Genomic DNA, 24,370 nt, shown 5'->3' with positions numbered 1-24,370 from the left:
GGTTTCATGCCAGGAAAGAACACTACAGATGCAATATTTGCTCTGAGAGTGGTGTTGGAGAAATACAGAGAAGGTCAGGAGGAGTTGCATGTGTCTTTGTGGACTTAGAGAAAGCATATGACAGGGTGCCTAGAGAGGAGTTGTGGTATTGTATGAGGAAGTCGGGAGTGGCAGAGAAGTATGTAAGAGTGGTACAGGATATGTACAAGGGTAGTGTGACATTGGTGAGGACTGCAGTGGGAGTGACAGATACGTTTAAGGTGGAGGTGGGGTTACATCAAGGATCAGCTCTGAGCCCTTTCTTATTTGCAGTGGTGATTGACAGGTTGACAGATGAGATTAGACAGGAGGCCCCGTGGACTATGTTTGAAGATGACATTGTGATATGTAGTGAGAGTAGGGTCCAGGTTGAGGAGACCCTGGAGAGGTGGAGATATGCTTTAGAGAGGAGAGGAATGAAGGTCAGCAGGGCTAAAACAGAATATATGTGTGTAAATGAGAGGGAGGGTAGAGGAATGGTGAGGATGCAGGGAGTAGAGTTGGTAAAGGTGGATGAGTTTAAGTACTTAGGATCAACAGTTCAGAGTAATGGTGAGTGTGGAAGAGAGGTGAAGAAGAGAGTACAGTCAGGCTGGAATGGGTGGAGAAGAGTGTCAGGAGTGATTTGTGATAGACGGGTACCAATATGAGTGAAAGGGAAGGTCTACAGGAGGGTGGCGAGACCAGCTATGTTATATGGGTTGGAGACAGTAGCATTGTCGCGAAAAGGCAGGAGTCAGAGCTGGATGTGGCAGAGTTAAAGATGTTAAGATTTGCACTGGGTGTGACTAGGATGGACAGGATTAGGAATCAGTATATTAGAGGGTCAGCTCAGGTTGGACAGTTTGGAGACGAAGCAAGAGACACGAGATTGCATTGGTTTAGACATGTGCTGAGGAGGGATGCTGGGTATATTGGGAAAAGGATGCTAAGGATGAAGCTGCCAGGTAAGAGGAAAAGAGGAAGGCCTAAGATGAGGTTTATGGATGTGGTGAGAGAGGACGTGCAGGCGGTTGGTGTGAAAGAGCATGATGCAGAGGACAGGAAGAAATGGAAACAGATGATCCGCTGTGGCGACCCCTAACGGGAACAGCCAAAAGAAGATGATGATGATTGTGCATTTGAATATTATTACAGTTACTTGGTGTGTGCATGTTCGTACATAATTACAAGTGCCAATATTGTATTGTTTTTAAACTATAATTTGTTAGCATGGCAGAAGGATTTCACAGACAGAGTCTGCTTGTGTTTGTTAACAATATTGCAGAAAGTTGGAGAGTGCTTGAACAAGAGTACAATATTTTCATACATGCTGCTTTTTCTGTCAAAGATGCACATACAAAGGCATTTATTCTGCTTAATTTAGCTCGTTCAGAAGTCATTTAAAGAGAGCGTTCATTTGTGTATGCACCTGCTATGTTTGCAGACGGGTGAAGACTGCCATATTGTGGTACCAGCTGAAACGTGTGAAGACCCTGAGTGCTTAACATGTAAATTTAGAAAAATGTGTAACCCCCAAATGAATATTACAGTGGAAAGACACTTATTTTACACAAGAGATCAAAAGCCTAGTGAATGTTTTGCAGCTTATATGACCGACTTGAGAAATAATGGTAAAACGTGCAGATTTGGTGATCTGAGAGATGAGTTGATAAAAGACAGGTTTGTGTGTGGTATTAATAATGACACAGTGGGAAAGATTATGCTTCGAGACAGTGATTTAACTTTAAACAAGGCCATTGAGATTTGTCAAGAGTATGAGCTTATAGAAAGGCACACAAATATGCTTACAAATGAGAATAGCACTAGAAGAAGCTGCAACAGTACTAATGTAGATCGTATGCAGCATGAGGTTAAAAGATACAGGACTAAGGGCATGGTTCCTATGAAACCCAGCGCAGCTTCAGTAAGGCCCAGGGTACATGCAGGAAAGCACAAGGGTGACTCAGCAAAACATGTAGTTAGCCTCATAGTCAACTGTCATAATTGTGGTTGTGACCATGAGCCCAGACGAGAAAAGTTCTTAGCTTTCAGTCAGCAGTGCCATTCTTGTAATAAGTGGAATCATTTCAAAAGGTTTTGTAAATCAAGTAAGGCACATTCTTTTATTAAAAAAGAGCATTCAGAGATGCAGATTCATCAGTTAGAAAGCTGCAACCCTACTTTTTATGTTGATGGTGTGTCTGTGCTTGGTGAAACAGTCAGTGTAGTAGATTTGTGGGTAAAGAATGAAATTTTTTGTAATGTTCGGATTAATGGGAGACCTATAGATCTCAAAGCAGGTACTGGTTTAAAGTGCAATGTTATGTCAGCAGAACCATTTGCTATAGTAAAATCTGCAGGACAACTTGATTTGGCAAAGTGTGCAAAGCTTGTTGCTTACGGTGGTGAAGAAATTCAAACTGAAGGCTCAGTATTGCTTTCATGTTACTCTGCTGGGAACAGCTATGACTTGCAGTTTTACATAGTCAAAAGACACATGCAGTAATTATTAGGCCTCAGAGACAGTTCGAAAATGGGGCTGCTTTCATTTAATATAGAAGTCCACCATGTGAGCTTGAATGAGAACAGCTCATATTTCACCCAGACTATTTTTTTCTGACTATGCTGATATTTTGCAGACAAACTAGGCAAACATCTAGTTGTGTGCTTCATGAAGTTAGACCCAGATCCAGTTATCAGACCAGCACGGAAAGTTCCAGTAGCTATGCAGAAGAGTCAAAGCCAGGTTAGACAGAATGGTGCAGTTAGGCGTAATTTGTCCAGTAGAAGAACCAACTGAATGGGTATCCTCCATGGTAGTAGCTCGAACAATGCATTAAAAAGGTGTCCTCATCCTATGTGCACAGTCGAGGAGGTTGCTGTCATAATGCCAAATGCCACTGTTTTTTCTGTATTAGATGCAGAGTTCATTTTGACAAATTTTGCTTGATTGAAAGTCTTCATTGCTAACCACATTCAGTACTCCATTTGGAAGGTACAAAATTTTGAGAATGTCATGTTGAATAAATTCTGCCAGTGAAGTCTTTCATCTTGTGAAGGAACAAATTTTTTTCTGGCTGTCCATGTGCTATAATATTCTAGTAGGAGGCAATGGTGAAGTCAAGTATGACAGAAACCTCAAGGAAGTTCTGGAAAGATCATGAAATCAGTCTTAAGCTGATGCCTCAGAAATGTAAATTCGGGAAGTTAGTTATGTGGGTCATTTGTTTTACCTGTACAGGCTTACGAAAAGATCCTTCCAAGCAAACAGCAATTCTCAAGATGCCAGCTTCAGATAATGTCCAAGCTTTACAGTGTTTTCTTGCTGTGGTCAACTATTTACGCAAGTTCATTCCAGACATGAGTCAACTTTTAGCACCGCTCAGAGAACTAACACACAAAGATATAACCTGGTCCTGGTCAGAACAACACCAAAGAGTATTTGATGTCCTGAAACAGAAAATTGCCAGGCCACCTACTTTAAGATACTGTGATGTTCACAAACCAGTAACTGTTTCCTGTGATGCTTCAAAGTTTGGTCTTGGTGCACTTATTCTTCAAGAGGGTAGACCAGTAGCCTATGCATCGAGAACTCTTACCTAAACCAAGATACAGTGTGCCCAGATTGAGAAAGAACTCTTGGCACTTGTGTTTGCAGGTTCGAAGTTCCATGATTATATATATGGCTGACCTATCCAGATAGAAACCGACCACCAACCTGTAGTTACTGTTTTGAGAAACCCAATGCAGACAGCTCTTGCGATATTGCAATGCATGATGCTCAAATTGCAAAAGTACAATTTCAATCTTGTTTGGACAAAACGTAAACTTCTTTATCTTGCTGATACCTTATCTCAATCGCCCAGGAAAACCACAGAACAGCATGAGAATGAGAAACTTGATTTTGAAGTCATGGAAGTGAGAAATTTTTCTTCCACACATCTTGATGAGCTTAGAACTCACACAGCATCAGATCCAATTATCCAATTCTCCAAAAGCTCAACCTCTTTATCAGTCGAGGATGGCTTTCAAAACAATCTTTTTTACCAGTAGATATGTAGCAGTATTTTCCCCTACAGAGATGAGATTTTGTCAGACAGTGGTATCATCATCAGAGATCCAAAAGTGATCGTTCCAAAATTCTTACAACAAGAGTATGTTAAGATCTTGCATCATGGTCACCCAGGAACTGATTCTACCAAAAGAGAGAGAGGACTAGTATTTTGGCCTTCTATGTCAAAAGATATTAAGAAAGTACTTTCATCTTGCTGTTTAGGTAATAGTACAAAGCCGCATCAACAGAAAGAACCACTTCAGTTAAGCCAGATTCCTGAATACCGTGGTTGACAGTAGTCACAGATATCTTTGAGTGGAATGGTCAACATAACTTGGTGTTAGTAGACACTTATGCAAATTGGTAAGAGATTGGCCTACTTCCTAACGTAACATTCAGTACTGGCATTACTAAGTTGAAGAGACACTTTTGTGTCCATGATAGTCTGCATAGAATTATGTCTACAATGGTGCACAGTTTACAAGTCAGCAGTTCAAGAAATTTGTTGCTGCTTGGAACTTTGTTCATATTATGAGTAGTCCTGAATACCCACAGTCAAACGGCTTGGCTGAACATGCAGTTCAAAGTGCAAAAAAGCTGTTAGAGAGTTCCAAACATGACCATAACAATGTGTTTCTAAATTTGCTTAATCTCTGAAACATTCCTCACGATAATCATCTTGGTTCACCTGCCCAGAGACTTCTGTCAAGACGAACCAGAACCACGTTACCAATCAGTATCAATTTACTGGTTCCATGTGCTAAGAAAACAAGGCAATGAAAGTCCAACTCTTGAAAAAGCATTTGTCCCAGAAGTCCTACTTTGATAAGAAAAGCAAATCGCTCAGTCCATTGAAAGAAGGGTAGATAGTGAGGATGCAAACAACAAAAGGTTTTGATTGGATTGGGTTTCTGAAAGGTGTGTGTCAAGAGCCAAGATTGTACATCATGGAATCACAAGGAATGGAATTTAGGCAGAATAGGAAGCATTTATTACTGGTGTCCAAGCCATTGTTACAGATCTTGCCTGTAATGAAAACTCTAATTCTCAGATTGACTTGTCCAATGTTCCTATCCCAGAGGACATTCCAGAGAATATCCCTGAGAATCCTAAAATAAAACATTCCCCAGTGACTGTCCCTGTTGCTAAACCCAGAACTAACTATTACATGATCAGGTCACATTTCCAGATCTAGTTCCAGATACACGGCAACCTGGGCGTGACTGTTTTGTTATTGTCTGTATAATTTGCATGCCTATTCAAATGTCATTGTCGGTGTGAGACAGCTCAGTAAAGAGGGAGGATGTAGATCAGTGTGTGTGATGTACCTTTAAGAAGCATTCAAGTCAGTGGGCACGTGCATATAAGTACTGAGCACATGCAAGCAAGAGTGCCATTTTGAGTGAGCAGTCAGAGTGAAAGCATGCATGTGTGTAGTAATCAGTTCGTTTAAGTTGAATGTTCCATCTATCCTGATGTGTTTGTGTATTATAAACAACTTAAACGAACACCCAAGCCTCATTGTCTTACTCAGATATACAAGACAAGTGACAGCTATTGCCCTTTTCAAGTTTCATAGTTTACAGATTTTGGTTTTAAATCCATTCATTGGTAAGACAGTAAATGAACTGCAGTAATTATATAGCTATGAAGAAATGCAGTGGAAATCAAGAAACTTTAAACAAAAAGTAATAGCTCACTCATGCAAAGCCTTTTTTGCTTAGGAGACTGTAATGTTAGGATATGGTTTGGACATTTGTATTATTTTGTACAATTTAGCTAAACCTCCCTTTGTACTTGCCATTTCAGTTCCTCTAATGTGTTTATATTTTAAAAGGATTTTCCCTTATGGCCATTACAGCAGTAAGGAAAATAGTAGAGTTTCATGTCTTTGTGTGCTCTGAACCTTACTGACAGAGTAGCATTAGCTGTTGGTCTTCCTTTATGTTATAATTTATGTTGGAAATTGTCTTGAATGAGAAGTAACTTCTTTCCTTTTGCATTCATTCTCAAAATCAGTGAGAAAGGACTTTGTTTTGCATGAACCCTAGAAGACAACTTGTTTATACATCTCTAGCACTATAGAATTAAGAAAGCCCTATCTCTTTCGTCCTCTTTGCACCTAATTAATTAGCCTGAGTAAAGCCTGAATAAAGACCATTTCAAAGTATTGAGAAGGCGTGAGAATGACAGTTGTGGAGACCTTTCATAAATGTTGTCCCTCTACTGACCCTGGGAACTACAGGCCTATTAGCCTCAACAGTGTTATTTGCAATGCCTTGGAACGTATTGTAGTTGAACAAATAAACAGTGATATAGATGACCTTAGATCTCCGGATGCACATGGCTGTGTATGTATTTGATTCTGGGTTGAATGGTGATTAAAAATCATCACAGTCTTGATTAACCATTTGAGCAGTTTTTTTCATTTAGAATTGGAAGGATTGGCAGCTGAACAACTTCATTATGCACTCTGTTTATGGGGGGGGGGGGGATGATGGGGTTCTGACATTGTTTGAAGCTCGTCGATAGTGCTTCTGATTACTTATGTGGAAATTGACTTTGACAGATAAATTTTCCTGCTGTTGGTGTTTGGGTTATGATGAGTTGACTGACAGTTATAACTCAATTAACTGTACTCACTAGCACTGTTTTTTGTTATTGCATTGAAAGAATTCAAATCCTCTTAGTAGGATATTAACCCAAACACAAAAAGGCTATGAGGACAAAGGTCATCTCCTGTTATGTTGAGTGCCTCACTCAACTGGATCATTTTCTGAACTGATTGCTTTCTGACAGATGTCTGAGTAAGTTTACTGAATATACTTCAGGCATCACTGGGGACTAGTATAAGCCAAGTATTTGTTCTTAGTACACATGAAATGGAGTTAATATGCATTAGAAGGTACCGCTGAGGACTTCACATCCACATTTCCTTTAAGTATTAATAACTCCACATCTTGCACAGAGTGTACCAAGTATGCACTAGCAAACAACATTTGATAACATTTATCACTAGCAATGGTTTTCCAGCAGTAGTTGTTATATACCCCTCCAAATTTGAGTGTGATAGAATAGCACATGTTTGAGGTTTGCTTATATTCATGTATGTATGTAAGTATTCTACATCAACTTATGTCAGCTGACTGCTGTGCATGCTCCAGGGATTCATTTGGAATATACAAAATAAAAAGCAAATGTTTGGCAGGGGGCAAGCCTCCCTGCACCCCCAGACCCTTTGCTATTTATATGCACTTTAAGATTGCACATAAATATATTTATATGGATGTGCTTAGAAATACATAAAGTGATAAAACATAAATTGAAATAGATCAAAACTTAAAATAGCAAACCCCCCCCCCCTCAGTTTTATTGTAGGTGAGCAAGACCCCTGTACTCCCCCATGCTCCCTACTAATTATATGTACCATCTCTGTAAAAATAAAAACTCAGTTTTATTGTAGGTGAGCAAGACCCCTGTACTCCCCATACCCCCTACTAATTATATGTACCATTTCTGAGATCACATAACAGCAGGGAAACTGCAAATTCCCACATCCCCATGATACTTTGATCTCGCACAAACACCCGCGAAAGTGATCAAATAAATTTTGATCACTTCTGACAACTGCAAAATTGTTCGATGTTATGACCTTTCGATATAGAATGTTATATGTAATATATGGATCCAGTTCTGAAGCTCGAAATCCCATATAATAGAAACTCACTTTCATCAGATGAAAATACAGAAATCTTGAATTCCCGTAAGGTGAATTTTTCACAGGGTAAGTAAACACTTGCCCAACATGCCCTTTTCTCCACTGTAGTGTGATCCACGAGTTGGTGTATATAGTTGGGGTGTGGGGGCATAGCCCCCAACCTAGGTGAGCTTTATTTGCTATGGTGTGTTTTTTGTTTAATTTAGGGCAAGTGTTTACTTGCCCTGAGAAAAATTCACCATTTGGGAATTCAAGGTTTCGGTATTTTTGTCTTGCAAAAATAAGTTTCGATTATATTGGATTCCCAGGTTTAGAAGTAGATCCTACACACACACATATATATATATATATATATATATATATATATATATATATATATATGTGTGTGTATATATGCGCGAGTCTACTTTTTCTTATCGAAAGCTCATGCTTTTGAAAAGGAAAAGTGCGAGCCCATTTACGCAAAAGTGCACTTTGGTGACTACCAGTTCACTGAAGCGGTAATATTAAAAAAAAAAAAAAAGCAGCACTGAAGCACGCTACAGTGGGGATAAGGGAATATACTTGTTTCCCCACTGTTGTGCGATCTCTGAGTTAGTATATCTAAAGTAGCGGGGGTGTGGGGGGTGCAGCCCTCACTCAAAAATGACTTTGTAGTGTTTTTTTTTTTTTTTTTTAAATATTACCAGTTCGGTGAACTGGTAGTCGCGTAAGTGCTCTTTCGCATAAATGGGCTCGTACTTTTCCTTTTCGAAAGCATGAGCTTTTGATGAGAAAAAGTAGACCCATACACACACACACACACACACACATATACATATGTATAAATATATATAAATAAATCCCTGTTTGTATTTGAAGTGATATTTAGGTGCGTCTTTACTTCTGTAAATAAAGACACTGAGTTGTCACTAAGTGGAGTGGATGAAAGATAAGGAAAAGCTGAACTGTGTTTAAGATTCAGTTATTATGCCGTGGAGACATAGGGCACCAAGTCATTAGTTACAAGCCATTTCCAGGTTTGGATAATGTAATAGATATGATCATTAAAATGATGATAGTGACATAACACTGTGTTGAGAGAAGTTGACAGTGCATTAAGGAACTGGAAGTTTTTTCATTAAACATTTAGATCAAATTGGGAGGAACAGGTGAAATTGTTTTGCCACTATACATCTGCTTTGCAATAGCAAATCTGAATTCTTTGGGCTATTTACAGAATTGTGTTTTGCTCACATGGTTGTTTGCTGGAGAATGTGGCATTCATTGTCTTTGTGGTACATTTAAATGCAAACATGGAATCTTTCACAGTTCGCGTTCCATCTTGATGCACTTCATTTCTTTCTTTCCGTCTTTATATGTATTGATGTGTTCTTCACTTTTGAGAACAAAGTTTGACCATATAAGATTGTGTTAGGAAGGAAACGCACCAAATGTGATGTGCTAAGCTTATGAGTAATTTGAAAAAAAAAGTGACACGGGGAGTGTTATGCTAGCAACTGAGATACATATCCAGCCTTATGGACAGAAAATTTCTAAAAGTGATGCATTTCTTCTCATTTATTACCCTCCATTTTGCATATCCGATGACTATGGTCAAAAATTTCATTGTTAGGGATGCAAGAAGCATTTTATCTTCTGTGGGCTTTTTTCCTGTCACGTAAACTAGTTTATCAAATGTTATTCTAATGTGTTCTACACAAGTCTTCCGTGTTTTGTGGAGAAGAGTAGGGTGGCTTCACACCCAACCAGTATTTGAACTTCTTTAAGAGATTCAACTCTGTATCTTCATCTCTTTTCTTCTCAGGCTCAGCCTATAGATATGAGAGCTCTGCAGGATTTTGAAGAACCGGACAAGTTGCAGATTCAGATGAATGATGTCATTACAGTCATTGAAGGCAGGTATGACATATAACTGTGTTACCTTTTCTAGCTCTAAACTGATTGAGGTGTATGGAATGAAATTAATATATTTTCTGATTCTGAACATGATTTACAAATTCATAATTCTGCAGTTCTAGATGCAAGCAAAACTCTCTGTAGCTGCAAATATTCAAGGAAACATAGTCTGCTTTATCTGCAAAAAAAAAAAGACGCAGTCTTCCTCACTGAGTGTAAAATATTTTTATCTTCCTTGGTAGCACAGCATACATGATTCTACAGAATATGGAGCAAGCTATAAAATGGCTGTACTTTCCACTTACCACAAGTGAAGAAAATCTGGAAATCTGCAGTTGATAACTATTCCAACTGCATTGCTGGTAGAACTGGGACTAAAATGGTATTTGAAGATCATGGTATAAATTAAAAACAATGGAAGACTGTTTAGTCTGATAAAAGAATGTGAACTTATATTTGTATGCATGTGCACTTGATTGTTTTTCCAGATGGCAAGTTACCTTTCTAGGGAGATTAATTAGAGGGCATCCAATGGAATGAACATTCTGTTTGCATTACAATTATGAGTGTGTGAACACATTAGGCATGTTGTCCTCATTTTTAGGGGTAACAATGTTGAAATTTATAGAGACTTTGTTCAGAGCCCTGTATAAGCTCCCCTTTTTTATTAGCAGGTGGGATTGGAAGGTTTCTTTCTTTAGCAGAACTAGGACATATGTAAGAGGAACAGTGTCAGGAGACAAATTAAGTCCGGTTTGCTGTTGGCAGATGGTGTTTTTATTGTATTAGATCATGCTGACTAGCTGATATAGCTGCACTAGATAGTTTCTGCTACAGAGCTTGTATTTTCTATGCAGAATGTGCACAGAATGTATGTAATTTGTCAGAAACCTGTCTGTGCAGCACTGATCTGCAAGGAAGCCAGACCCGTGATTCAGTGTTTTTATCTTTTTTTATACATCTGTTTTTAAATGCTCTTTTTTTCTCCTCCCCAATCTCCCTGCAGTCTGTGATCCCCCATCCTTATTTACAGTAGTTTCCCCAGCTTCCTAGCATGACACTGGACAAGGAGGTGAGAGTCTGGTATCGCAAGCTGTCATCCTGCTGGAAGTCAGTAGGTTTGATCCTGTGGTTGTAATCCACTTCCTAGATAGCAAGCTTGGTGTAGTGTTTCCTATGCTTGGCTTCTCCACGGGTGCTCGATTCTAAGCACTGGCCTGTGTGTTGAGCTTGAGAGTGAGACTTTACTTGACAAGCTCACACCCCCTATCCCCCACCTTCTGATATGGGTTAACTGCTGCTTGTGTTTTGGGAGACATACTAGCCCTTACTCCCCAGAAAGAGGATGCTGGCTTTGTACTCTCTTCTGACTTGCTACCAGCCATCTGTTCTTGCTAGTTAGTCACAAATACCCCTTGCAAATAAGTGCAAAGTTTTTTTCTGAATCCCACCCACTAATTCTAAAAATGCTTTTCAAGGAGTACAAATCCTGATGTGCAAAGTAGGATCAGTTATTTCACCTTAGGAAACGTTTTGAGTCTTATTGCCAAGATGATGCCTACAACATTTCTGCATTACTTGTAAACTCAGGTCCTTAATTTGAGACTAATAACATTTTAAGAGGAGTGATTTAAACTCCAGCTGGCTGCTGTGTAAATTGTACAGTTATCAACGGAGTGGTCAGCATGCATCAGAATTATGCCAAATGCAATTAGGAAGGCACATTGGAGGCATGTAGTCCTGCACAGAAATGCATTGTATTAGACTGTAACTATTACAAACAAGTGCATATTTTGAGATGTATCAAGACTTAGTTTGAATGAACTGAACACTCAGAATTCTCCTTTGTGTACCTTTAAGAGTTAGTAGCTAAACAAAGTGGACATTTTTGAATTTTCTTTTTTTTACTACATATTTAAAATGATTTTCTGATTTTGTGCTTGTAGCTTATTTTCTACCAGACAGTTAAGTGTGGTGCATAAAACCTTTTCTTTAACTTGGAAATGGTTATATCCCGTTGTATTTCTATGACTTGGATGTGTTCCTGTAAATGATTTCACAAACTATACCCAGCTATCTAGTAACATTTGACAGTGGTTAGTTGATGTATGGCAGAATATTTGATCTTCTTGGTGCCTTTTGATGCCTTGATGTGTGAAGTAATGAATTAGAGCTAGAATAAATAGAGCCAAGTGACTTTCTTTGCAGTGTGGTGTTTCACATATCGCACCTCATAACTGTCAAGCATAAAATACAATTTCCTTAATATTGCGTATAAGGTAGCTTACTGTTTTGAATAGCTGTAATAATGCTGAATGTTTCATTGTCTAGCATTTTGCTCCCAGTATATATCAATAGACCCCCACTTCATAATGCATAGAGCAGTACCCAGTGGTGTTGATTTTATTGCCAATCTGACTGTTAATGTCCTAGCTTGGGGACTCTGCCCATGTTAGCTTTCCTGCAGGGAATGTTTTACTTACAAACGTCATATTCATACTAAATTGACAGAAGGCTGCTGTGCCATGCTTACTGTATTACATTCTTTCTTAAAGACCTTTTTAAAGCTGATAGCTTTGCTTGGTTTTGGTATGTGATTTATGATTGTGTTGTGGCAGGATCTCTTATGCTGTGCGGTACATGTATGAACATCTCCGTTTTGTCAGTCATTGGATGGTGACACATACTGCTGATGGGCCTACTTTCTGACTTGGGTACCATGTTGCAATTTTGTGTCTTCTAGCGAATTCTGTCAAAGAAAGATGAAGTCTGAGAGATAGCAATATGTATATTATAAGTAATTTTGGAATGTAATTTAATTAAAGGGTGAAAGGATCTTAAAAGTTGCAGGAGAAGCAGTATTTTGTTTTCTAAGAGTGATTTATTTCAGGACTACTCCTATTTGAATGACTCCAGCAACTGCAGTCTGTCGTTTGAAGCAAACATTTTGTCATTAACCTGTTTTTCTATCTAAAAATTGTATTTGTGAAAGATTGTTCTTTTTTTTTTTTTGGTGGGGTATGGCCATCCCTTTCAGCAGTAGACAGCTGTCTAGAAAAACACTCTAAAATGAAGGTTGAGTACCTCTGCTGAACAAGTAAGGATATGCCAGGGCCCCTTTAATAAGAACTGTCTAAAGTTGAGTGAGTTGGTATAACCTTTTACTCCTCATGAGAGCAGCCCTGTTGTTTCTTGTGGGGAGTGATGCAATTATTTGGACAGCAGGAGTCTGACAGATCATAACAAGGAGACTTATCTTTATTACAAGTAACAAGTGAGTGGGCTGAGCAGAGGGAGAGGATTTGCGTTGCAGCATGCTACTGCAGGTTTCTATAAGTTTCTTGTCAGAAATGAGCATGGTGTGTGAAAACTATGTGACAGAAACAAACTTAACTTTCTTTGTATGCCAGAAGGGTAAGCAGCATGCTAAAAAAAAAAAAGCACGTGTTTGTAAAATCCAGAAGTTACACCAGTATATGTGTATACACTTGGAATGCTTTTTGTATGGTGATTTTTTACATTGCTTATAGGTGTTTGAGCAACATAAGAACATTATCACAAGGCAAGTTGGAACATTTTTTTATATTTAAATTTTCTCCAGATGTGGGGTGCACTTGTTCCAGTGTCTTTTTAGGTACATATCTAAAGCCTTTGTGGGTCATTGTGTTTCCCAAGTTACTGTTCAGTGCACCTTCCCAGAGTAGCCCCCTCCCCCAGGAGTGTAGCAGGAAGCTAGTTGTTCACTCAGCTGTGATAAGTGAAGGTGACTCCATGCTGTGTTTATATCTATGGGGGAGTGCTGTTCTAGCCCCACTGTCTTATCCTTCTTACAGCTTCAGCTATGTGATGTAATAGGAGCAAGTGCAGTCATATTTCTGTGTGCAATCCCCATCTGTAAGACATCTCCTGTAGTACACAGCAATTTTAGAGCACTGGTTTGATGTATAGCTAACCTCTGAATATGGAGGTAAGGGGCACCTTAGCAACATCTCACTCCACAGCATCTCTTGTAGTGAACACAGAAGCATCAAGTCATTTGACGTCTGATCTAGTTACAACTTCTGCACATCAGATACGGGTCAGTCCTGGACCACAGGTTGCACAGGCAAATTCTGTGCATCTGAACTAGTTGTCACACCAAGAACCAGCATTTTTGGTCAGAAGCAGTTGGGGGGGGGGGTAACTCTGTTTTGTAAAACTGAATCCTTTGTTTTTCTTGCTTTGCAAAGAATGCTATATGACCTTTAGTGCAGCAGTATAGTATAATGGATGCTTGTAGATCCCTATGTAGACAAATACATTTTCTTTACAGTGGTGTGTCGTCTTCTGACTTATAGAGAGAAGGAAGATGAATCACAATTAAAATAAGGAATACAAATGCTCTTCTAAGAAGCCCAGCATAAAGTCTTAGTGCCAGCTTCAAGGCCACCTAGTGCTTTTGTAAAAGGCCTTTTGCCCATGGCATCAGGAATTGATTAGGAGCATTATCTTCATCGGACAGTAACCATGTGACTGTCATTATCTGGTTTGGGGGAAAAAAGTCAACCCACCTCCTTTCACATTTACCAAGACAGCATGCAAAAGTGCTGAGTTTGTCCTCAGTCTTGAGGTTATAACTACAAAGTACTGTGGTCAGGTCCAGCTTCTCAGTTTTTTTAACTTCTTGTTATGTCTGTAAAACAAATATTTCTTCTGACCACACAGTATCATAAGGGTGAATTTTTTTTTGAGGCCCATAGCTGGCCTGGACTAAGTGGAAGTATTCCATCTCCATTATGTGTATTGGCCTCTTACTTTGTTCAGTAATTGTAAAAGGTCTTTAAATGGACACATCTTTGTCAAATATTGTAGGCTGCAGAAGGCCAGGGACTTTGGAACTGTTGGAGTTTGGTTAATGCACTGACAGTGGTATGAAAAGCTTTTGTATATCTCTTCTTTCATTCAGTAACACAAAACCATAAAAAATGCACATTACGAATGATGTGGCATCAAAGAAAATCTTTTTTGTCTTTCTTACCTCTGTGTTCTTCACCTCATCATGGTCTGCCTGCAACAGCTTCATGTGTGCTGTCAGCTTGCTGTAGTCAGACGTGACATGTTGTACTGGTTAACCAGTATTCCTGCAGCAAAAACTGAAGAACCATGTACCTCTCATGTTTTTAACAAATGATGCAGTATCATAGTTACATTATAGCTGTAAATTGACAGTTATGTACATAACATTATACAACGACCCCCCCCATTAATATTCAAAAACGTGCACGCTGTTGTAAATCTGAGTTATAGTAATGGAAAAAGGTCCGGTCGCCCGGACTTTTTCCATTACTATAAATCTTTTTTTACAGCAACAGAGAACGCAAGATCTCTGTTGCTTCACACTGTCTCGCTATGTTAAACTCCTTTAACATAGCGAGACAACTTTAAAAAAAAGCCATGGAGATTCTCCGTTGCTTTTTTTTTAAAGCTGTCTCGCTATGTTAAATGGGTTTAACATAGCGAGACAGTTTGTAAAAAGCAACGGAGATCTTGCTTTCTCCGTTGCTTTTTTCAAAACTGTCTCGCTATGTTAAATGGGTTTAACATAGTGAGACAGCTTTAGAAAAAGCAACGGAGATTCTCTGTTGCTTTTTTTAAAGCTGTCTCGCTATGTTAAACCCATTTAACATAGCGAAACAGTTTGTAAAAAGCAACGGAGATCTTGCTTTCTCCGTTGCTTTTGCCCACAGCTCTGATGTACTGCGTGAGCATACGCATGCGCAGTACATCAGAACTGCCGCAGAATTCCAGACAGCTGCGGAAGGGCAGCAAGGAGGCATATACAATGCCATTATTTAAGAAAAGTAATTTTTTTTTCTTAAATAATGCCATTGTATAATAGCAATAACCCACTTCTGGGTGTGGGTAATGCTGGATTTACTCACGGTTGGCTTTGTTTGGCCACTCGGGCTTCACCCACGTGACCAAACCACACCAACCGTGGGTCAATCCAGCATTACCCACATCCAGGCGTGGATTATTGCTATATTAAACTAACAGAAGAGTCCCATTATTTCTGCATTTGCATGCCGTAATGTTTTATATACAGATGAATGATCAGTTTTTGGCCATGCATCTGCTTTAACTTCAGTAATATATTTGCTACTACACTGTTGTGTTGACATTGTTGTTAGTTACTCTTAAGCTATACTTAGAAGTTATTGAATTTAATGCACCGTCTTTCAGAATCCATTTAATTTTGAGGCTTCCATGAAAAAAGCTCAGAGGCTAAATAGGATCCATCTGGTCAACAAAATAAAAAATAAATGTGTAAATGTCTTTGTGAACAGCTGCCACCAATACAGACTTCAAAATAGTCGTTCTATTCCCTCGACTTGTACTGTAAATATATTTGATAACATAATGGACTAAATACAGTAAGTAAAGCGTGAAATCAGGCCAAATCCAAATTCCAACAAACTTTCTTCTCTGTTTAGCACACACTAGCATTCCCCACTATATGTAAACCTCTCAATGCTTCCAAAAAAATGTTAATTGGCATTGTCCAATCCTCTCATATTATTCATTTAAAGTTAACAGCCAACCCCACCACAATCCATCTCCAGTAGCATTATTCTAGAAAGGTGCAGATTGGTATCATAAATTGGACACCTCTCAATCAAGCTAAAGACCTAGACATTGCACTCTCTCTTAATTATGTAGTAACTCATGTTAGACTAAAATAATCTTTAGATATAGGCCCCTGATAGCACAAAACAGTCCATTGCTCACCCATGAACTGAAAGCCATTCTAAGGCAAAGAGATAAAACACTGAAAAGTTGGAAACATTAAACACTAAACAGTAATCTGTGTCAGACCTTACTGGAGCTGAGACAGCTTGACAGAATTCCAGCAAATTCAAGTATACTGCCTTAAGGTTTTTTTTTTTTTTTTTTGTTTGGCACACAAACCTCAGGCCAATTTTACTAACACCTTTCTCTCTCAACATTCAAACTGCATGCACTAGTATTCAAGCAAAAAGTTGTATACTACCTTTGCTTGTAGAGAAATCTGTTCAAAAAAGATGTTAAAGAAACCAGACCAAACAAAAAAAAAATCAGGCTGTAAAGTGAGCAAATATTTTCTGTCCTTCCTTAAAGTGATAGGCACACTCCTGTTGAAATCTCTGTTTTTCCTATTTAGTCTGTCCCTCACTGCTGGGCTCATACTTTCTCACTTTAAATGGACATTTATTATTTCACTGCTCACAGGTTCCTCCTTGTCCTTCCCTCAGTGCTGCAAACTGTTAACTAAACTGTGCCCCATCACTAAGATTGTCATTTGATGTACTCCCAAATTATCAAGCATGTTAATAGGAATGGTCTTTTATATGACAAATGGCATAGGTTCTGCTAGGCTTTCAGCACGTTTACTGTTGTATTAATAATTACAGATGAATTGACTGGGGAAGTTTATGAAGTTAGTGAAAGCAAAAACCTATGAAAATGCTATAACAGAATTTCAAAGTTTACTACAGAAGGGTGTTAGATTGGTTACTTATTACAAGATGATGTACTTTTAGCTACATTTTTTTGTCTGCCCAAATTGCATAGGGGTTTAAATAATCCACCTGGACATCCAATTATTTCAGCATGCAGGTATTTTTTGCATAATGGTGGGCTTTTATTGCATGGGTTACTTCTCCCTCATGTTTTAAAAATTCCCTCTTATATCAAGGATAGCTTTGATTTTTTTTTTTTTAAATATTTCCTCTTTAGTATGGAACAAAGATATGTACTGGATAACTTTAGATGTGAAATGTTTATATACGAATATCAAACAAAGTTGGGTTATATTCTTTATTGCACTTTTTGGGGGATACTCCACTGTCTAATTATATTGTGGACCTGGTAAATTTTTGTTTGATAAATAATTTTTTTATGTTTAATAACCAAATATATAGGCAAAAAACAGGGCACTGCCATGGGGACACCTTTTGCCCCTTGTACGCAAATTTGTTTATGGTGCATTATGAATTAGAATGTGTATATAAACATTTTATGAAAGAAGTATGTTAAATATTCCTATAGTTATATAAACGATTTGATTTTTATTTATGAAGGTGGTATGACAGAAGTTTCTCCATTTGTTTTGGATTTACAACATAATCCATATAATCTCTCTCTTGATGGGTTACAATATGGGAAGAGTGTGACATATTTAGATTTAACGTTGCATGGAGTAGACAGTGGCAAAATCTGTTCTGGAGTACATAGAACATTTTTAGATGGGAGCCAGTATCTTCATGCTACTAGCTGTCATCCCCCATCTTTTATCAGCATTGCCATATGGTGAATTTTTACGATTGTCCAGAATTTGTAGTGATAGAGAAGTTCTAGTAAAAGAAATACAAGAATCTGCCAAGATGTTTCAGAATAGGGGATACAATTTTGATATTAATGAAGCCATACAAAAAACTTTGGAGATGGGTGTAAGAGGTAAATCAAATAGAGGGAGATGTAACCAAAAAATGTGCACTATCAGTGGTAATAATAAAAAGGAACAAATGTATTTGTTTCTATTTATAACATTAAAAGTGATGAAATCTGTAGAATAATAAAATATTATTGGCATTTTCTGTTGGGCGATAAAAATTTATGTAATTTGTTGGCTGGGCAACCTTCGGTATCTTACAAACGAGGGAGAACTTTGAAGGGCATGTTAGTACATGGTAATTTTGTTTTACCAAATATTAGTATAGCTAATTTTCATATTAAGATTAGGTTTACACCAAAAGGTCTGTCTTCATGTAGCAGGGGTTATTTATGTTTTAAGATGGCCATGTAATTTGTTTTATATCGGGGAAACTAAGAGGACGTTTAGAACAATATTGATGGAACACATTAGAGATATTATAAATCAGAGAGAAGATAAAATTATAGCTGCTCATTTTAAGGATAAGCATAACAGTGATTTTTTTGCTGTTACAAGGTAGTATTTTGGAGCAGATAAAATTAAAAAATGAAGACGAGATTTTGCTTAAAGAAAAAATTTTATATAACGAATCTGTCTTAATTTTAAAATATGACACAATGATCCTCACAGGGTTAAATGGGGAAGTTAATTGAAGGTGTTTAATTATTTGATTTTGTAATTGAATAATTGATTATTGGATTTTGTATGTATAAAGCACTGTTTGTGTGTTTTATTTTATTACTCCTTGAAGGTTTTATACCAAGGCGCTAGAATAAAACGTAGGTGGATCTGTGCTAGTGGTTTTGTATTTCTTTCGTGTGGAGAGCTGTTTGTGTTTGGGAATTTTGTCAGTATGACTAGAGCATGTGAAGCAGTTGATTGATTCTGATAGCAAAACTAAAACAATTTAATTTCTGCCCCGGAGTCTTATCATGGTTCTGCAGTAATCTCACAAGTGAGTCATTGTCAGGTTACAGTTGAGAATACTCTCTCTGACAAAGTAACCTTCTCTTATGGAGTACTGCAAGACTCAGTGGTAAGACCAGTTCTACTTCCACACTTTGTAAATGTCATCAGATAGTTCAGCATAAGACACAAAAAAATCCCTACCAGGGACTAATATCAGAGTACAGGTAAAGAAGAAGGAATATGGGCGTGCCAATTGAAAGACCATAGGTTCATAGGTTTATACTAGGCTATCTGCCCTAAGGCATTTATAAGCCTAGCCCAAATTTTTGTGGCTTACGCCACCCCTTATATGAAAAAATACTGTGCCCATTTGTTTGTTGTGCCTCTGTCCAGCAGTGACACAGAGATGATTCCCGGGATAAACCTATGATCTCCCATCCACAGGTCAAGATTTCTCTTGAACAGAGCCAGCGAGGTGCTCTGCCTCACATGGATCGGGATTTTATTCCACAGCATAGGGAGTCTCTGAGTGATAAATCTATCCCTCCAGCACGGCCTATTTATATCTGTGCTAAGGTTTAAGTCGCTTGCTCTAGTGGTTTTGGTGGATTTGGATTTTTGAGGTGGAGCATGTCCATTAATTCCGGGTTGGACATGGCCTTGTATGTCAGGCACATGTCACCTCTGAGCAGATGGTATGCAACTGAATAGAGCTGGAGTTTCTTCAATCTGGCAGCATATGACAGATTTTGGAGTCCCTTTATCCTTTTGGTGAGGAACTTTTGGGGTCTCTCCAATTGCTGCAGATGTCGGGTGAGATACATCCCGAATGGGGCATTGTACTCGATCATTGGTCTGATAAGTGAAGAGTACAGGGGAACAATGACCTCACGCGATCTGGATGTGAATCCCTTCATGATCAGGTGGGCAATGTAGAAGGTCTTTCTGACCACTTTAGCAACGTGAGTGTCAAAAGAAAGGCCACTGTCAATCTGGGTCCCCAGGTCCCTGATAACCTCTTCTGTGCTTAGTGGATTGCCACCTATATGGTAGCTTGGGGTTACCTTGTTTTTCCCGAAGGGTATGACTATACATTTTTTGGCGTTTAACTTCAGGCCATGGCTCTGGCACCAGCTATCTGTTTCCGTGAGTCCCTTCTGAAGGATATCCGTGTCCGATGCACTTTCCACTATGGCGCCCAGTTTGCAGTCGTCTGCTAACTTTGTCAGCCAAAGTCCTCCCATGTTGGCCCGTACTTCTGAGAAGTAGATGCCGAACAATAGGGGGCCAAGGACCGAGCCCTGTGGGACACCACTTGTGACCGGCTTGGAGTCTGACATAGCGCCAGCAACTCTAACCCTGTGGGTTCTGTCCTTAAGCCAGTTTGCAACCCATCTTGTGACATATGGGTTTACATTTAAGCTGGTAAGTTTTTCTACTGTACATTTGTTCCATTTTATTATTCCCACTGTAGAAAAGAGTTTTTAGTAAAGTCCAGAACAGAAGCTGCTGTTTAAAAATGGTATATTTTTTTGTTCACTGTTGTGTGATAACTGTAAGAGTCAAACAGAACTTTTTGCATACCTCTCAACCTCTTAGAGCACGAAATCTGTAGTTTTTCGTAAAGTCCAGAACAGAAGCTGCTGTTTAAAAATGGTATATTTTTTGTTCACTGTTGTGTGATAACTGTAAGAGTCAAACAGAACTTTTTGCATACCTCTCAACCTCTTAGAGCACGAAATCTGCACAAAGCCATAAATAAAAGTGGAACTAAGGCCCAAAAATAGGGACAATTTTTAAGTATTGCTTTTACAAACTTAGAAAATTGATGGAATAACAGGTTTTGCATTAGCATGAATTTTCTGAAGGATTCGAAGTCTGAAACTCAAATGTCGGTCATTATTTTTTTAACTTCAGTCTTTAATGATTTGCCACAAATTTGCCATAAAATCACAATTTTTATGAAAAACAGACAAAAAATATGAAGCAAAAATCTGGACAGTCGTCAAAAAGCTGTACAGTTGAGAGGTATGCATTAGAAAAGATTGGAAAGAGAGTGGAAAGGCAGTTAAGTCCAGAAGGTTTAAGAATTTTTTCTTGGCAAGTGTTTGCATTGGTATTTCTACACCCCAACCAGACTTCAGAAAATAGCAAATGCTGGAGCTGTGATGTCAGAGAGAGAGGTAATTAGAAACATGTTTTTTGGGAGTGTAACGAGTTGGCAGATTTCAGAAAACTCCTTACAGAGAACTCTGACCAAAATGTTGGGGGAGCAAATAGCTTAACTAAAGAAATAACTCTTTAGAACTGGGATACAAGATCTGAATTGCCAATATATAGTAAGGCCTAATTAAGTTTAATGCTAGTGGCTGTGAAAATGCAATTACTGGAAACTGGAAATCAAAATGCAAAACAACTGAAATTGAAGCACTGAATATTATAAAGTAGATAAAAGAACTAGCGGTGAGAGCTTTAGAAAAGGGAAGGAGCAAATTACATAAAAATAAATGGAATTTGCAGGAAAATACATATATGTAATTTATAATGCATGAATATGGTTTGTTTTCTTTTCTGTTAATGTATGTATGCCTGTCACTCAGGTGATAATTAAATAAATGTGTTTAAAAAAACATAAAACACAAAGGCAATGGAACACATCTGTGACACAGTGCCTTTTCTTGGACCAGCATAGGTTTTGCAACTAATTCTCAACAGACATATGTGTGCAGATGGCATTCTGTTACTGAACTCAGATCTCTCCTCCTGTACTAATCTACAATATAAGCTGCAGTTAGACTTGTGTGGAAGTGGATTTCTCAAAATAACCTTACAATAAATCCAATAAAATCTTTGGTACTGAAAAAAAAACTGGATAATGCCACCTCTGTCCTGCTGAATGCCCTCCTGAATAATAGAGTCAAACAAGTCGCACAGTACTCGGCCCTATGGCATAGAGGGATTAAGCCCTGACTGAACCCCCAGACAACCTGCTTTTAACTAGTGACATGGGTGCTAGAGAGAGAGAGAGAGAAAGACTGGTAAGGTGGGGGGGGAATGAACAGCTGTGTTAGGGGGAGAGTGGTGGTTTTGGCTCACTCATTGTGACACCTGCAGGCATGCAAGTGTATCACTCAGAGCAAGAAACCCAGCATACATAAGCTACACAATAGTGTGCCTCTTGGCAAGGCTACTTGTCATGTTTAGTAGCGAATATACCTCCTGAAAGCAACCACTTGGTAAGCATGCAGCTTGCCAGGGAAAGGTGTTAGGACATTTCACAGGATCTGCTCCACGGCACCATATATTTCCCTTTGTGTAGGAATAGGTAGGATGTCAAGGCACATCATTCAGGGAACTAATAGGTTGGAGGGCTCTTGTTTGGACTGGTGAAGCCTGGCTGTTGTCATCATGGGGGGACAAATGCACTCTTTGGCTGCAGGAAGGGGGAACCATTGGGCTGGCTCTGTGGACTGCCAAACAGTTAAAATAGTCGAGTATCACAGCAAAAATAGGTTGGTCTTCTATTAGAATGTACACTGTCATTCAAGGGCCATACAGCGAATATCAGAAAGTTGCTGCTATAGTTGAAACTTGCTGTAAAATCTGTAACCTTCTTTCCCTGAAGCTAGAAAAACTTTTTCTTTGAGTGCACTTCTACCAAAGCAGGAATAGGAACTTTTAGGTAATTGCTCTTCATTCCACTACATGTCAGGTTTACTTGTATAGATGTCTGTGGAACCGTCCATGGTGTATTTAACACTGTGGCTGTCAGTAACTGACAGGGCTGCTAATAGCCACAAGTAACTAGGTAACTAACAACAATGCATCCCCATTGGCATCTAAACTTCTCATTAATCATCCTACTTTTTCTCCTATAAACAACAGTGACAGTGGTATCCTACTGGCCAGAGGACCCTCTGGACTGAGCACTGGCAAAAGGACATTTTCAAAGAACACTGAACCAGTTTTGAGGAACCAGATTCATACTGAAATTCAGAAACAGTAAATTTTAGAAGGGTCTCAAGCAAAATTAAAAAGAAGAGCAACTTTTCACTGAACATGAATACAAAGGACTTGGTAATACTTTTATTTTGAAATTCTGACTTCTTTTCATCTTTTTTCATGAGTCCATTAGTAGGATCCATTACGAAAATCTGAAATAAGACTGCTAGCAAACATCCACTCAAGGCAAACTTCATGAACACATACCCATAGAATATTCAGGAAACATCAATAAAAACTTTTATGTATATGTTTATTCCAGGGGGCTTATCCCCCTTGCACATCTCATGTGAAGAACTTTGCCTTCCACACCCCCATTATTTATGTATACTAAAGACAGAAAGAGAGAACACCCACTACGTCCGAAGTACAGCTCAGAGAACTGAGGTCTGTCATTAGAAACAAAATAGTGTTAAAGCTTTCCGGGATCTGCAGTATGTTACTTAAGAAAAAATGGCTGAGGGGAAAAGAGAACATGATGCAGTTTCGTGCATTGCCCTTGCCGTTTTCAAGTTAAACTGCATTTGATAGCAAGACTTGATATTGTTGACATGAGGAGTACAACCCAAAGGTAAGTGAATTTCCTAACAGAAAATGTAAGACTTTGACTTACTGTTAACCTTAAAAATAAGGGTCTATGTTGTATATTCAAAGTTTCAAAACTTCAAACCTCATATGTTCGACAACATATGAACGAAGTTTGAAACTTCAAAAATATAATAATAAAAAAACTTACCTGAATGCTCTGAGCAGGGGGGGCAAGCACCTCTGCACCCCCCACACCCCCCTTACTTAAATATACCAACTCCGAAATCGCACTTCAGTGCAGAAAAGAGAAATTTTCCCATTCTGTGCCGTATGGAGCCATTGCTTTTAACCTTTGAACTTTTCAAAGTGTCGACAATATGACAGTCGAACTTTGAAAAGTTTGAATAATTAATAGGAACCCAAAAATAATCCATTGCAGCAGGTCGTTATCAGCCCTTTACTTTCTAGACGACCATGATGTTTCATTAAGTCCTGTAATGTATAGACTTGAATAGTCACCCAGGTTGAGTAGAATCCAGTATTGTTAAATATCATTACTGTACTGCTTTCAACATCACAGATCATTAGGGTAATGATGTTTTCCCCTTACTTCCAAGTCAGCATGATCTCTGAGTGAATGTAAATTTGCAGGGGGATTAGAGGGACACATGTGAAAGTGCACAAAACCATGCACTGTTGCAAAGTGCTTACATTTGACATTTTTGTGCAAGTTGACTATTTGAGTTGTCGACCTTATTCCTGTGAAGTTTTCTATTCTGAATTTATT

The 24,370-nt window shown here is 38.6% G+C and overlaps 1 protein-coding gene across 3 annotated transcripts in view; it reads left to right on the top strand.

Annotated features, from left to right (window-relative positions):
- The window catches only part of TNK2 (tyrosine kinase non receptor 2), a 1,226,346-nt gene that overhangs the window by 713,277 nt on the left and 488,699 nt on the right, over positions 1–24,370 (top strand). For all 3 annotated transcript variants that reach the window (XM_044070286.1, XM_044070284.1, XM_044070285.1), the window contains exon 9: positions 9,601–9,695. In XM_044070286.1, coding sequence (XP_043926221.1) covers positions 9,601–9,695 — 95 coding nt within the window. The remainder of the gene's footprint in view (positions 1–9,600; positions 9,696–24,370) is intronic.

Source organism: Protopterus annectens, chromosome 4.part1 (genome assembly GCF_019279795.1).
Source record: "Protopterus annectens isolate FY-2018-M chromosome 4.part1, PAN1.0, whole genome shotgun sequence".
Taxonomy (NCBI): Eukaryota; Metazoa; Chordata; order Ceratodontiformes; family Protopteridae; genus Protopterus; species Protopterus annectens.
Note: the sequence above shows the minus strand (reverse complement) of the source record. Positions and strands in the feature narration are given on the sequence as shown.